The sequence below is a fragment of the Haliotis asinina genome, chromosome 5 (assembly GCF_037392515.1).
Source record: "Haliotis asinina isolate JCU_RB_2024 chromosome 5, JCU_Hal_asi_v2, whole genome shotgun sequence".
Lineage (NCBI taxonomy): Eukaryota > Metazoa > Mollusca > Gastropoda > Lepetellida > Haliotidae > Haliotis > Haliotis asinina.
The window spans coordinates 3,463,358-3,480,334 of record NC_090284.1 but is presented as its reverse complement, the minus strand read 5'-3'; the positions used below and the strand labels follow the sequence as shown (position 1 = coordinate 3,480,334).

The window sequence follows — 16,977 nt, the reverse complement described above, 5'->3', positions numbered from 1 at the left end:
ACACACACACACACACACACACACACACACACATCTAATGCCAGTGTCGTTCTATGCATTGCTTCTTAACATCTTTTTTTTCCACAACCTTGGTTTTTATCACCTGGTCACCCATTATCGACACCCAAATCTGAGAAAACATCCACGATTACCGAGACGACCAAATCGCATCTCGGTATCTCATTACCCCTATGTTATGTGGCGTACTATCAAAACACCTTCTCACTTCAGCATCGCTGCGTCTCTCAGTACCAAGTGTCTCAATGAGGGCAGCCCTTTCTAAGTTTCTCTTCAACGAGTTTTCTATCCAAGAATCTGCAATCACTGAGTCTTAAATGCCAAGATTTTAATCAACGAGTATCCTTTAGCAAATCCCCGTCCAAAGTTTAGAATCGAGCGGTCCCTCAACCGGAGTCTCCAATCACCGTCACGAGTCTCTAATCACAGAGTCCCCGTCCCGAGTCTTCAATCCTCGAGTTTCCAATCCCCAATATCCCATCCCTAACTCCAATCACCAAATCCTCCCTCCTAGAGACTCCAACCAACCCTCTCAATTACCCACATCCCCCCTCCCCAAAACGCGAGTCCTCGTCCCTCATCTCAAATCCCTCAACACCTCCATTACGAGTATCCAATACCTAATCTCTATCCTCTGTCTCCAATCTCCCAATCCCAATCCCCATTCTGTCTCCAATCTCCCAACCCCTTTCTCCAATCTCCAAAGTCGCCAGTTTCCCAACACCTTGTATTTTCAATCACCCAGTCCCTATCCTGCCTCTCCGGTCACCAAATCCCCTATTCCGAGTCTCCAATCCCCATCCTGAGACTCCAGTTTCCCTTTACCCGTCCTGACTCTCCTGACAAGTTTTACACTGCCTTCCAAAATGGAGTCCTTCTGCGTCGAATCTTCCATCACTGAGTTCCTCAGCTCTCGGGTTCTTGCCCTCTAAATGCGATGCTGTTCAGACACTTCAACCGGCTTGGCCCTTGCTCACCCCGACTGTTTATCATCTGTTCATCAATCACTATATTCTCGAACGGACGTGTGAAGGCCAATCTGTTCCTGTTATTGTAACAGTTCTACTTAGGATCTAACCTATAAGGTTAGTTGTGCAATATTTAACGAGACGCCATGGTACCTGACAAACATAGCAGAACATTTCAAACGCTTTCATTTTCAACACGAAACAAACTCTTTGATTTCAAGCAGGACAACTTAGCCGTTTTCTCATTAATGTACGAGCTGCAACACTGGCTCTCAGAGAGTTAATCATGTTCACTTACAGATCCATCTACACACCAAAGGCAAAAAATATCGTGTCTATATTTTTATTTTTTGTCGTGACGTTGCTTAACAAGGAGCAGCGTGAATAGCCTCTGAGCTGACCTTGGGGTTCGGGGGATGGTGGGGACGGTTAGTGAGTAAAGGGATGAGAGAGGGTCTACATGTGGTAATGTCAAGAATATATATATGAAATATGTTAAGATGTTCGCATTATCCGTTTATCTAATATTGTCCTTGATGTTGTGCCGGAATACGCGCTATTAACCTTATTTGACAGTGCAGCGTAAATTAGCCAAGCACTAAATCAGTAATATAGGTACATTACAAGGTGCATGAGTTATTTTCTCACGCTGTGTGGGCAATCTTGGTCTTCTGTATTGACTACGTATCACTATCTGTCCAAGTGAATAACGACAGGTTCTGACTGCTCCGGGTCTTCTGCTGCAGATCAATGGCGAGTCAAGCAGACGGTACTCAAGGGTAGAACTGCTCAGTGGGCCGAGTCATCTGGTCTGTATCATGAGGTGTGCTTGCTCAACACCGGAATAATTACCCTTTTCACACCACGTTACTGTCAGGCATTCATTCAGATCTCATCAGAGCACAGTGGGTAGCTCTGATCTACAGGTGTCAAACTCAAGTCAATCATGTGAGGACATAGTGACAACCTGACGTCAATCTTTTCGGTCTAATGGGGTCATTCTAACCTCAATAACTTTGGTCGCATGGTATGTTTTGGAGACATGATACTGGTCTGACGTAATTGTTTCCAGCATGGTACAAATCTGAGGTCAACTATTTGGGCGGGAAGGTACCAGCAAGGCGTAGGCCATTCAAGGGGTCATTCTGACGTCACTCACGCTCGTGTAATGGTATCAAACTGACGTTAATCGTTTTGGCGAGATATGATCTGGCCCAATCGTTAAAGCCTATCACGATGTGATAAATATGACGTGACAAAATTGCTAGATGATACAGATTTCATTTAATTGTTATCACTGGAAGGTGCCCATGTTATTCTATCATAATGGCTTGATGGTACCCATCTGATTCAGTCATAATGACTTGAAGGTGCCCATCTGATTCAATCAAAATGTCTTGAAGGTACTCACCTGATTAAATCATAATGGCTTGAAGGTACCCATCTTATTCAATCATAATGACTTGAAGGTGCCCATCTGATTCAATCAAAATGTCTTGAAGGTACCCATCTGATTCAATCATAATGACTTGAAGGTGCCCATCTGATTCAATCAAAATGTCTTGAAGGTACCCATCTGATTCAATCATAATGGCTTGAAGGTACCCATCTGATTCAATCATAATGACTTGAAGGTGCCCATCTGATTCAATCACAATGTCTTGAAGGTACTCATCTGATTCAATCAAAATGTCTTGAAGGTACCCATCTGATTCAATCATAATGACTTGAAGGTACCCATTTTTGTTTGTCATTCCAGGTTGACGGGGACAAGTCTTTAACTACAGTGCATTGAGTCCATCGTCACCGTTAGGAGATAACTAGGACAAGATACCCTTCTACTAACAGAGAGATGTATGACCCAGATTATTGATGCAGTAAGATGTTGAACGGCAAATTTATATTTATTTATCCCATCACTGACGTTTCAACCGAAAATAAATGCATTTCATGGAGAGCTAACCACCGAAATGGCGACTGTTGTTTGCCTTGTCTACTTCGAACCATAACAGACGAGAGAATAACAAGCCCAGCAAAGAGATTCCTAATGTTGTAACAATTATCTACATTTTATTTAAGCCACTAAATAATGTTTAAAATGAAAATATTAATAATATTTCCGCCTTCAGAACATGATTTCATTTCTGGCAATTTGAGCTCGTTACACTCGGGAGCCTGAGCATTTGCCAACAGCGCGAGAAATAAAGTGATATTTAAATAACTTTCCACGAAACCAGGTGACGATAATTCTCATTTCGTTACATAACATCCAGTTCATTTGGTCCAGCAGGGGGAAAAACACTAAAACATTATAAATCATTTAACACTTAATGAATTTCTCACTTTTACAGCTTTTACGTATGCGATTCGCTTATTTTGCAATGAGTTATGATAGCAGTCATATGGTGTGTGGAGATCTTCCCTTAGCTGTAATAACGTGTGAAATTAATCATGTTATGCTGGTTTGCATGGAACGCGCGTGCGGGGGAGGGGGAGGGGGGAATAAACCCTTGTTAACGATGCAGAGGGGCGGGACATTCACACCGCGATCAAGGCCTACCATAGCTGCAGAATCGCTCACACATGCGATTCCACAATGAATACATGCAGCACAGACAGTTTTAAACGAATAATTCCACCTTATTTATACCTCTTACTTAATTACAGGTAACTGCATCTGATACTTGGCCATAAACCTATAACAAGCTGAACGTCTTTCATGACTCGGAACTCATTCGACGCCCTTTTGAAGTGTTTTTTCAGCACAGGTGAGCTTGTTGTACATTAGCATAGTCTGGAATTAAAGCATCTCAAACATTCAGCGTTCGTGGCGCAGGTATCCGTCAGGGAGAATGTGTAAAGCATGCTGGTTTTAGAGTCGTTCGTCTCTGTACAACGTACCGTTACTTGAAGTGATATTTGATATAATAATGATCCGGTCAATAAGGGACAGACATATATATGTTACCCCATGTGTTATCGGGCCCACTCGGTTACGCCGGTACAAGGTGAACGGCAGCTTTTTCCTGGTTTCCTCCACAGTAGGTGTTATTGCCTTTAACGAGATAATTTTCACCGTCGGTTACTTAATGATTAAGTGAGCCAAGCTGTCTACGAGGAGAGAGTCGGTTAACAGCTAATCTCACTCTACCGGTTCCCATTCTCTGTCTAGTGAACTGGGACATATTTTGAATAGAGACAGAAAATTATTTGATTTAAAGTTTACACGATATGCAGCACTTCACATGACCTCAGGACAATATTCATAAGCTTTGAACGACACAATTTGATGTTCACACGTTTTAAGCGAAACCATCCTCTGAAAATGTTGTAAACACAGACCGATTACTAAAACATGGCCAGGGAAAACCCCAGGGGATTCCCCAGCATGAACACATAAAGAACTGTTGTTTCATGTCATTAACACCTGTTGTGTCAAATTCGGCGTCTCAGAATACGGTTTGTGTCGTTTGTAGCACTATTCCAGCAATATCACGGACAGAGACACCAGAAACGGGCCTTGAACAGTGTATCCATGGGGGGAATCGAACCCAGTTTTCGGCGTGACGAGCAAACACTTTAACCCTAGGCTACACCACATTAGACTGAATCACCGGTCACGAATATCGATGCCGCGAACAACCAGTGAACAAAACGAAACGGTTGCATATCCTCATTATCGCAGTATCAACTCGATCTGTGTCAACATTAGTATGCAATATGTATCAAGAATGATCAACTGGACACATCTTCATCATCATCTCTCCGTGATGGGCCAACAGATCAGCGAGGACCAACACTTGTTCTTCAACAGTTTCCCAAAATCTCTCCTGTCTCGCATATCGCCAAGATCACTGCGCTTGTACGTAAACAACCTTTCTCGTCAAATGGTGGCGTTATAAAATATACTTAACAGCAAAAGTAACGCAAGTTTCGTAAACATAAATCTCATAAAGGTAAGCGATCATTATCGACGTTAGACATAGCGACTCTAGAAGAATATAGCAGCTGATTCGCACCTTGTGTCAGTTTATTGCAGTATAAATCATAGGAGCGTCAACACTTAATCTACTGAGGATACACTTGTTTCACTTGTTGCTCAGCCGATATTTATAACGATTACTTCATTTCACGAATACACATCCCCAAACAAAAGGGATGTGTCACCCAAATACAGAGGTTGAGGGAATGAAAGTGACAGTGACAGTTTGATGTAGAATGAAGCTTGACGTGGTGCAGGTGGTGTACTGCCCTGGTTCTGACAAACCACGAAACAGTGTCAGATCAGTGGATCCTTGTACGTGCAAGGGAAGCAGCTTTACACAACGGAATGTGGCTCGTGCAACCACTAGATATCCCCACTTTATTGGATAGACAAACATTCAAGTTGTTTCTATACATTGTCGATGAGTTAACTGTATCTTATGTCAATTGGTTCCGATAGTTTTAACATATTCCTGTTTAGGTATTGGTTTGCTAAGTATACGGTAAGGTCCAAATACTGCTAGTACCGCTCCATGCCTTTATTTAATTGAATCTTTAACCACTGACATACAATGGTGCTTTTTTGTGGGATAGGATTCGCTGTCCACGACCATCAGGTGTCGTCATTTAAGAGTGATGCGTAAACACACAAGTCAGAATCTCACAATCAGCAAATATTTCTCTGGATTAGGGAAAGGGTTTTACTTCTGTTCTTTCTCCATGTCTATGAGATCGATCAACGGTGTGTGCTGCCAGCATTATAGGGGACGCTCGGCTGTACAAACTGAAATAATTTTTAGTTTGTCTGCAAAATGTTAGAAGTGTTTGGTCACGCCCACGAGTTCAAGGGAAGGGCAACCGTTGTCGAGATCGGTTATTCACAGAGTCAAGAACAGATTCCCGAAAAGAGTGGCAGGAAAATGACATCCATGACGCTTGTAACACCTACACAAAATAACACACGTCAGAATATACTTGCCGTCAAAGATGGAGATAAAGGGAAATTATATTCAATCATAAAACCTCCACTCAGGGCTGTGGTGGTCACGTGCTGTCTGATGCAGGTCCTAAAACTGTTGGTCTTGATGGAAGGCTGTCCTATTTTTCAATATCTTCATACACTTCATACATCAGTCAAACACAGACAACAGCCTCCCCTTCCTCTTCTTCAACACACACACAATCCGGCACCCTCATAACGTGAAAGAGTTACTGCTATAATTTCTGGTCTGATCGTGCGTATCTAATTTGAACTGTTGCTTTGAACTGTTGTTCACTTCGGAAATTAAGCGTTGACGCTCTCAGTATTATGAATGTGTGTGTTTTTACAAAAGTGTTTTCTGTTTATTTTACAGTTGCGAACACCTCTTGCAAGACGACTGATGTAAAGCATACGTCAATGAGCAGAGTAGGACAGAAATAACAGTTTGATGCAAACACACAAGTAAACTTTGAGATTAACGTCATCAGAGGAATGGTATGATTTTCTACATGTCATGCCAACCTACCTTGAATTCTTTTTCCACTTCTGCTAATTTCATCATTTCCTGTCGTAGTTCAAAGGTCGTCATGATGGGGTCAGGGCTGGACAGCGCCATGTATGCTGGACTTGCTAGCGCACGGTAAGCGTTCAAACGTGACCTTGACCTTTTTAACGAATCATAATTCTGTTTAGAGACACAATCACTGCACTTGCACGAGATAGGATGAGGCTTCTCTATGGTATGATTCCGAGAGAGAAACATCTGAATTATCTCGTGGTTGTTATAATGTGCGGCCAAAATAACGGGGGTGATATCAGGGGGGAACTGAGATTTCTCCTCTGTCCTGAAGAAAGCCTCCCCTCCCCCAAGTCGCCGCAACCTATCCTCTCCGGCCATGAAATTCGGATGTTCGATGACAAGCTTGACAATTTTAGTTCCTCCCTTGCTGATGGCGTGTAGAAGCGCCTCCTCGATGCAGTTGAAGGACAGATTGTCAAGGAGGATCTCGATGACGTCCAGCTTTTCGCTGTCGATGGCCAGGTGGAGGGCATTGCGGCCCATGTAGTCGACACAGTTGACGTTGAGATTCGACTCTCCGCTCTCTTCAAGAGACTGACGGACGATGCCCACATCACCAAGGTAAGCAGCGTTCAGGAACACACGCTCCTCGTCCGTCAGCTGAAACAATAGAATACATCACCTAAATATACGTCACATATATGATGGATAATGTTCAAAAGACAGAAACCGATCAAATACAAGTTCAAGCAAATCTATAAATTATATGTCTCATTGTCATGGATTCACAAGGTGAGATATCGTGCACTGAGTAAGCGCCAACAGTCTGCGATGATGTCAGATGAGGCGTTGTCCTAATCGGAGGTGACCCTGACACATAATGGGATGTCAACAGGTCAGGTCAAGGTCGTGGTTGATGTGGTTAGTAACAATGTATGCAACAGCTGATACGAACAGTGGCTACGTTGACATCATCTGATGTGTAATAGCATGCGTGTATAACATGCCGGTGGTGAGTATCGATGGACAGTTAAATAAATAACACATAATTCCTCTGGCAATACGATTTCGCCTTACGTCGTTGCTTCCAGCCTCCAGCAGCGGTTTGAAGAGAAGCCACAACTTGCTGAAATCCAGGATGGACGCCAGATAACTGGACATGACCGACAAGCATCAGGTCACTTTCACAGTAACCGCACTTCCGGTCAGCATATGGCTGCACTTCCGGTCACTCTAGGCCACCTGGTTTTACCGGGCGTGCATGTAATGTTATGGTTGTCGGGCGATTAAAGTCTTGGAAGTTAGACCACGACGAGAGATGTTCCCCGCGTCGACTGACTGGAGACTGAGAACATCATGAACACTAACATGAAGTTCACAACACCTCTTCTGGGTTATAATTGTTGGGATTTTCCCCCTCCTTCATCGTTGAGGTAGTATGTGTGTTAAATAGGTTTCATTACATCGTGGAAGCCACCCAATCATCGCATCGCGATAACACGGTTACATTGCAAATCACTGGCCATTTGCTACCTTGGTGATCCGTTTCAGTCATAAAATAACGTTCAATAACGAGATGGAGAGACGATCGCACGTCAGAGGACCTTGGAAGAGATTGCCGTTACTGGCCCTCTCCCTCGTATATTACTTCATTGACGGATATTGACAAATGCTTTAATATAAAGGCTACAACACTATAAAGTCATATATTCTCTCCCCCGGTTTTGATTTAATTTCCCGCTAAACTACAGAAGATGAATCGGCTGCTTGCCTCGCTCTCCTGGTGTGATGGGGGCAAGATGTTGATCAGCTTTACCAGCAATCTGCCTCTTGTCTTTAAGGTTTGGTATTTTATGGGCGAGTAAACCTGGTCCATTACTGTATGCTGCTAACGACCTGCCACATCCCCCCTCCCCCTCGACTCAGGGGTAATTGTCTCCACGTGCTCCCTGTAAACGACACTTACATCGCTTGATGTGTTTACATCCCAAGCTTGATATGAAATCATTAAGTCTTACGTAACTCAAACTCATTTACCAACGCTCCGCTCGGATCTTTGTGTTTTTTTTTCTGACATGATGAGAAAGAACACTTCATCCCACTACAAGCTTATTAGAGTAACGTCACGGAGGGAGTCCGTTCATGCTGCACTGCATCGACCGCTGTAGTAGAGTATGAACATGGTTGCAAGACGCGACTGTGGGAGAAGCTAGTGACGAAGTAATGAGCTCGAAGTAATGGTTGAAAGTGTAAGGAAATCGGGACAGAACCCAAGAGAAGTGAACTATTGCGAGCGAGATATTTGGAGATATGCCTTTGGGGTGAGTGGCTTGTGGGATGCGTTCATGGAGAGGAGAGACTTGCAATTGGAGAAACAATGGCATGAGTCAATCCAGCACAGTGGCTTGAGTCGACTGAAGGAAGGAATTGGTCGTATGATAGAGGACAGTGTGATAGAGAGGACAATGGGTAGAAATCAAGGGTTAAGGCAGAGGTTGGAGGGAGGGTGATATGTAAGGATGGAAAAAGAAGGGAAGATAAAAGTGAAAGAGGATGGAAAAGAAAAGGGCATGAAACGCTATTGGGGGCAGAACTGGTGGTTATGATCGTATGTCCATATTTGGCGAGAATGAGTGACGTTTCAAGGAGGAGGTCGTGAGTGGGTAACAGCTCAGTTGTTAGCAAGGAATGCGAGAAACAGAAAGAAAGGTAAAACGAAAGAAGAGGTAGGAGAACACGAGGATCCCGGAAGAAAGAATGACCTGATCAGTGACAATATTCCTCTGCTATACCTTTAACACTACTACATCAACGACAGCCTTCTTATGATACACCTTTAACGCTACTACATCAACGACAGCCTTCCGATGATACACCTTTAACACTACTACATCAACGACAGCCTTCCGATGATACACCTCTAACACGACTACGTCAACGACAGCCTTCCTATGATACACCTCTAACACGACTACATCAACGACAGCCTTCCTATGATACGCCTTTAACACTACTACATCAACGACAGCTTTCCTGTGATACACCTCTAACACGACTACATCAACGACAGCCTTCCTATGATACAGCTTTAACACTACTACATCAACGACAGCTTTCCTCTGATACACCTCTAACACGACTACGTCAACGACAGCCTTCCTATGATACACCTTTAACACTACTACATCAACGACAGCTTTCCTGTGATACACCTCTAACACGACTACATCAACGACAGCCTTCCGATGATACACCTCTAACACGACTACGTCAACGACAGCCTTCCTATGATACACCTCTAACACGACTACATCAACGACAGCCTTCCTTTGATACGCCTTTAGCACTACTACATCAACGACAGCTTTCCTCTGATACACCTCTAACACGACTACATCAACGACAGCCTTCCTATGATACACCTTTAACACTACTACATCAACGACAGCCTTCCGATGATACACCTTTAACACTACTACATCAACGACAGCCTTCCGATGATACACCTCTAACACGACTACATCAACGACAGCCTTCCTATGATACACCTCTAACACGACTACATCAACGACAGCCTTCCTATGATACACCTTTAACACTACTACATCAACGACAGCCTTCCGATGATACACCTCTAACACGACTACATCAACGACAGCCTTCCTATGATACACCTCTAACACGACTACATCAACGACAGCCTTCCTATGATACACCTTTAACACTACTACATCAACGACAGCCTTCCGATGATACACCTCTAACACGACTACATCAACGACAGCCTTCCTATGATACACCTTTAACACTACTACATCAACGACAGCCTTCCGATGATACACCTCTAACACGACTACATCAACGACAGCCTTCCTATGATAAACCTCTAACACGACTACATCAACGACAGCCTTCCTATGATACGCCTTTTACACTACTACATCAACGACAGCTTTCCTGTGATACACCTCTAACACGACTACATCAACGACATCCTTCCTATGATACACCTTTAACACTACTACAGCAACGACATCCTTCCTATGATACACCTTTAACACTACTACATCAACGACAGCTTTCCGATGATACAAGGTTAACACAAACACATCCACTCCACTCACAGGAGATGAAACATCATGTAAATTGAAACCTCTTATCGGAATATGACTTCAAATGAAAACATGGAAGTTGTTCAAATTTGCCATCAGCACGTAAACACGCGCAATACTCTATTCAATCATCTCGATATGCAGTCGTGTTTGTGGAAAAAACCCAAACTGGCGCATTTGAAGCCTGATACATTTGTTGAGAAAAGATGAATATTTGCTCCTATTTTCACAGAATCAAACTGCCCAGTGGTTGGAATGTCAAACAGGATTACCAGCAAATAATAAAGAATTTCCATTTGTTAGATGTTTTGTTTTGCGGTGATAGGGTCGATTGCCTGGTTGTCGGTCGCCTTCTGACAACGTCTCTGATTGGCTGACCGTCGAGAAGAGAGCAAGTGAAGCGACTAATGGACATTCAAAAATCACCCCGTAAACACATTAACAGAAACTGAATCAACCCTTTCATTTGACAATCCCTTTTAGGTAGCGGTGACACAGCGGTAAGATCTATTGTGGAAATCATATTGGTTTGAATAAATGCTTCGTGTTTCAAGCCCAATTTTCTTGCCCTAATTTGATTCCGATGCAACTTGATCTTGGATGAAAGCGTTTGGAGCAAATGCTGAGCATGAAAATGCCGGCAGTGGTGAGGGGAGGAACATTGAAGGCCGTGCTAATACGAATGCAACACTGTACGTTTTGTCACATCCAATATTGGCCTTTCCGTATACAGTTAAAAATAAATATGTCCTTGTACTGGGCTGTACTGGCAGATCTCCCCTCCCCGGACGCCATCCCTCCCATCTCACACAATCTACAGCACCTCTTTCCCCCTCCCCTCGCCCCACACCCAACCCCTCCTCCTCTTTCTTTTATCTCTGTACCTCTATGTAAGTGAGCTAGCAATGACTGGTTTAAATTCATGAACCACGTTCGGCAGGACAATAGCATGTCTGCACACCCTTGTGTTCCAACGTCAAATACGAATTATTTTTATACCGTTTTTTCATCCATTAAATCGTCTTGATGTGTGTACTCATGTTCTTGTATAATCTCTGTCGTGGTTGTGCTGACGCAGGTCTTAGTTTCATTACTGGTGAACATTTGACAGAAGAGGTGCCTGATGATGGAGTGAGGGTACATCAAGTCCAGGGTTTGTTCACTCTAACCTCAACAAGACGAGAGCGGAACTTTAGCTGCATCCCTTACCTTTGATCTGACCAAATCCCATTACTGATCCAATTTCTAACGACTTTAAGCTGATCTTTCAAGAATTGCAGTGAAATATTAGCTAGTCTTTAAAGATATGAAGTGAAATTTCAAGAGATGTGTAATTACTTGGAATATTTTCTTTATACTGCTCTGAGAATGTTTGCATATGACGAAGATGCTATCTTGGCTTGGTGTGGGAGGATTTCTTCAGAAATGCACTGGCAATTAACACTGATCACAGTTTCCACAGATCCATCACCACAACAATATTCTTAATTCTCGCGGCTATCTGATTGCTATAGACTGTCACACATTATCAATCGACTCCAACCGAAATCAGCAAAATAAAACTCCTGTTGTCCAACATAACCATCACTCCACTTCCAACGAGCAAAGCTGTAAAACAAGTGCGCACTCAGCAACGATCAGTCCCTACATCCTTTGTTGTTAATAAATAAAAGCGATCGACCTTTAACTTTAATCATGAGATATGTCTGCTAAATATAAGGTATCGACCATGATCATGCGCTTATGAATCAATACCAAGTAGAAATGACCTGCCGTACGTGAAAAGAAGTGAGAAACCGACACCGTAAACCCCTTAGAGTAAAACAACTAGCACCGCAAACCCCTTGTCGCCAAACAACCAACACCGCAACCCCCTTATAGTTAAAAAACACCACAACGTGTACAACCCCTCTTATCGTCAACCAACACCGCAACCCCCTTATAGTCAAACAACACCACAACGTGTACAACCCTCCTTATCGTCAACCAGCACCGCAACCCCCTTATAGTCAAACAACACCACAACGTGTACAACCCCCCTTATCGTCAACCAGCACCGCAACCCCCTTATAGTCAAACAACACCTCAACGTGTACAACCCCCCTTATCGTCAACCAGCACCGCAACCCCCTTATCGTCAAACACAACCAGTAACGTCATCCCTTATAGTTAGACACAACAAGTAACGCCATCTTCATGTAGTCAAACACAACCAGTAACGTCATACCCTTATAGTTAGACACAACAAGTAACGCCATCTTCATGTAGTCAAACACAACCACTAACGTCATTCCTTATAGTTAACCATAACCACTAATGTCATCCCCCTAACTTCAACTATCTTCCTATAATCTCTACTTACTGCTACCATGACAACTGGAGACCTTAACACCACGCTCGTTTCCATTACCAAATCTCTCTATTTCTGCCGTTCCCTTATTTTTCAGCTGCAATTCTAACCATTTACCTTCCAAACGTTTGGCAGAAATACCACAGATTATTGCCAGGAATCAGCGACATGTGGTGCCAGGTCAATATATACCGTGGCGGAGGCTTAAGAAGTCTGCCTATCTACAAATGTGTGAACAAATTGGATTATCAACGACTGTGTTGGCTAATTTCCAGAATGGTAATTAAGACTTGATTGCTCGGTTTGCTTTTATCGACGTGTTGCTCTAACACGTGAATTGAATTCCCTGACTTGTGGTATGTGTAGCAATACATTAGGAGACGCATGAATTGAGACTGCTTGATCCAGATCTCAGACTGAAGGGCGACCGTGGTCGGGAGTCACAGTCACTCTCTGTGTGAATAGCAAGAAACGCAAGACCGTGTCCCGTCACTGACAGAACAGTGTTTAATGGTTGAACGTTTTTCACAAGTGACAGACAACTCCGTGGCAAATCAGTTTAAGATTAGCGACAGATAAAGTGTCAATGCCGATGCTAAATATGTCCCAGTCACACATGGCCATTTCGGTGTAATGCGCAGTCATCACACAAAGAAGCAATTTTCGATGTCATACTTGGCTGTCATACCATTGTAAAATTATAGCTAACAATCGACAAATCATGATGCACGTATCGTGCCCTCGCCAGTATGATACTGGTTCCACACAAAGTTCATTCAGCAGTCATACAGTGTCTGGCCTGACATTAGACGTTGTCGAGCACAGTTAAACCAGTGTTATACTGATGTCGTGCTAGATACATACGGGTGTCGGGTAGAGTCAGATCAGCTTGTTACCAGAGGTCATCGACAACTCGTACCATCCTATGGGAAGGGTTCGATGGATATACAGACACAAATATTATTTAGGCAGTACGTCAGTTCTGTTTGACTGCTGTCTTCAGTTTGTACAACTGGCCCTATACTAAACCAGCATAGATTGTGGATGTGTGTATGTTTACACAATCAACGCGTTAGCGACAACAACGTCCACACATCACAGCACAGACTAAACCATCAACTGTCTTTCTTTAACTGTAAAGTCATTCTGAACCAAGTGTTGGTTCTCTCGCCTCTTTTAAATACATATAGTTAAGATCACGCACCAAGCGTCAGCTATTACGTCATCTGACACACCCTAGCGTTTTAACTGGCCAGTGTTTGAGAATCTACGTAGCGGCTTGTAGATAAATCTGACAAGCATCACTGGGGGTTTCAGTCAACTCCGGAATTAATAGACTTGATACCACACACAGCTATTGAACGCCCTCATAGATATACGGCGCTTCTTAAACCAATTTCCGGCAAAACCTTTCATGTTGCAAATTCTGAAAATCCGATGCAATTGGTGCAACGGAGCGAGGGAGACGAGAGTGACGTCATCCATCACGTGGTTTGAGAGACAACCGCGGTTGTCAGTGTGCATGGCTTACCGTGTCATCGCGTATCATCACCCACTAACATCACCTCGGATCGTTACTGGTAATACTTTACAGAGTTATTGGAACTATAGTACTTGTTAGTAGTGATATTAGAGTTATAATCCCTGCTAGTGGGAAGATCAGGGGTAGAATAGGTCTTCAGCAACCCATGCATGCCCAAAACTGTGACTATGCTTATCGTCAGAGGCGACTAAGTGGATCGGCTGGTCAGACTCGCTGACTTGGTTGACAAATGTCATCGTTCCCACTTGCGCAGATCGATAGTCATACTGCTGATCACTGGATTGTCTGGTCCACACTCGAGTATTTACAGACCATCGCCATACAGCTGGAATTTTGCGGCGTAAACTGAAGTAACTTACACACTGGTGAGAATGTAGGGTTATATCGCATGCTTTTTCCCCATTAGAACAGTACAACATCTTTAACTTGACAACAGGACTAAATGACATGAGAGTGAGATGACTGGGCAGGATGTTATGCTACATGAGACGTGCTATCGTACCTGTTTAGTCATTATGCCGCTAGTACGAGAACCAAACTACCATAAACGTTATACCATTGAAAACATTATCATATAATTTTCAAATTATTTTGTTCGTCTGCCGTCCCTCTCCCATTCTAAAATGCCTTCCTAGTTTACGAGTCCTTTGTGAGGTTCGAGTCCGCACATGGATACAATGTGTGAAGTCTTTCGATGATGTCCCCCGTTGTGACATTGCTGAGGAGGTGGCGCAAAAGTAAATGCACTCACTCACTCACTTCAAATCCAGAGATACATCAGTTTACATTCGGCTACGTCAACAACCGGATGCAGGGTATCTAAAACGCAGCTATAATAGCTGAACTTAAATAGGTTAGAATGTTAAATGAACTTCGTCGACACGAGAACTGTTATTAAGTTAGGGTTTAGATTATGCGAGCATTGCTACGGTAGCATGCAATAGGGAATTGTTTTCAACTGTAAACAACGTTATTTCCAAAGCCATCATGATATTTTGACTGTAAATCACAAACAATAATAGAGAGCTTTATGTACAGGTATTAACGTTTTCGTAGCAACGAAGATCATTACAATGTCGATATTGCTGGGAATGGCAGTCATTTGTTGCTTCAGAAAGAATCTAATGCAAGAATTTGTTACGGGTGGTCATTGGAAAGAAAATACATGTTATTAAGTTAATTGAAAATTACGAGGTGTTATGAACTCCTCACATAAAACTTATGTTTATACTGTTGGCTAAAGATATGAACAAAAGTTTGTCTTTCTGTCACGTGTCCGTCAGTCTGTGTGTCTGCTTGTCAAGCGCGATTAGTACTACAATGCTTACTAAGTGAGATATTGACACTTTAGTGCATGTTAGGTGAGATTATGACGCTATTGCACGTGCTAAATAAGATGTTAAAATTACAGTGAGATATTGACAATTTAGTGCATGTTAGGTGAGATTATGACGCTATTGCACGTGCTAAATAAGATGTTAAAATTACAGTGAGATATTGACACTTTAGTGCATGTTAGGTGACATTATGACGCTATTGCACGTGCTAAATAAGATATTAAAATTACAGTGAGATATTGACACTTTAGTGCATGTTAGGTGACATTATGACGCTATTGCACGTGCTAAATAAGATATTAAAATTACAGTGAGATATTGACTCTATAGTAACTTCCAAATGAGATATTGGCACTAGAATACCTGCTAAGTGAGATATAAACCCTTGGGTAGGTGTTAAATCAAATATGTACTCCAGAGTACCTGGTAAGTAAGATATTGGCACTAGAATACCTGCTAAGTGATATATAAACCCTTGGGTAGGTGTTAAATCAAATATGTACTCCAGAGTACCTGGTAAGTAAGATATTGGCACTAGAATACCTGCTAAGTGATATATAAACCCTTGGGTAGGTGTTAAATCAAATATGTACTCCAGAGTACCTGGTAAGTAAGATATTGGCACTGGAATACCTGCTAAGTGAGATATAAACCCTTGGGTAGGTGTTAAATCAAATATGTACTCCAGAGTACCTGGTAAGTAAGATATTGGCACTGGAATACCTGCTAAGTGAGATATAAACCCTTGGGTAGGTGTTAAATCAAATATGTACTCCAGAGTACCTGGTAAGTAAGATATTGGCACTGGAATACCTGCTAAGTGATATATAAACCCTTGGGTAGGTGTTAAATCAAATATGTACTCCAGAGTACCTGGTAAGTAAGATATTGGCACTAGAATACCTGCTAAGTGATATACAAACCCTTGGATAGGTGTTAAATCAAATATGTGCTCCAGAGTACCTGGTAAGTAAGATATTGACACTACAGTACATGCTAAGTGAGATATTTACTGTGTAGTACCTACTAGGTGAGGTATTACCACTAGAGTACCTGCGAAGTGAGATATTAACACTATAGTTCCAGCTAAATGAGATAGTGACACTATAGTTTCAGCTAAATGAGATATTGACACTATAGTCCGTGCTATGTCAGATATTAAC

General features: G+C 42.6%; 1 protein-coding gene across 1 annotated transcript in view; it reads right to left on the bottom strand.

Annotated features, from left to right (window-relative positions):
* LOC137283606 (short transient receptor potential channel 7-like) overlaps window positions 1-16,977 on the bottom strand; it is a 93,041-nt gene that overhangs the window by 53,560 nt on the left and 22,504 nt on the right. The window contains exon 2 of the mRNA XM_067815198.1: window positions 6,479-7,132. Coding sequence (XP_067671299.1) covers window positions 6,479-7,132 — 654 coding nt within the window. The remainder of the gene's footprint in view (window positions 1-6,478; window positions 7,133-16,977) is intronic.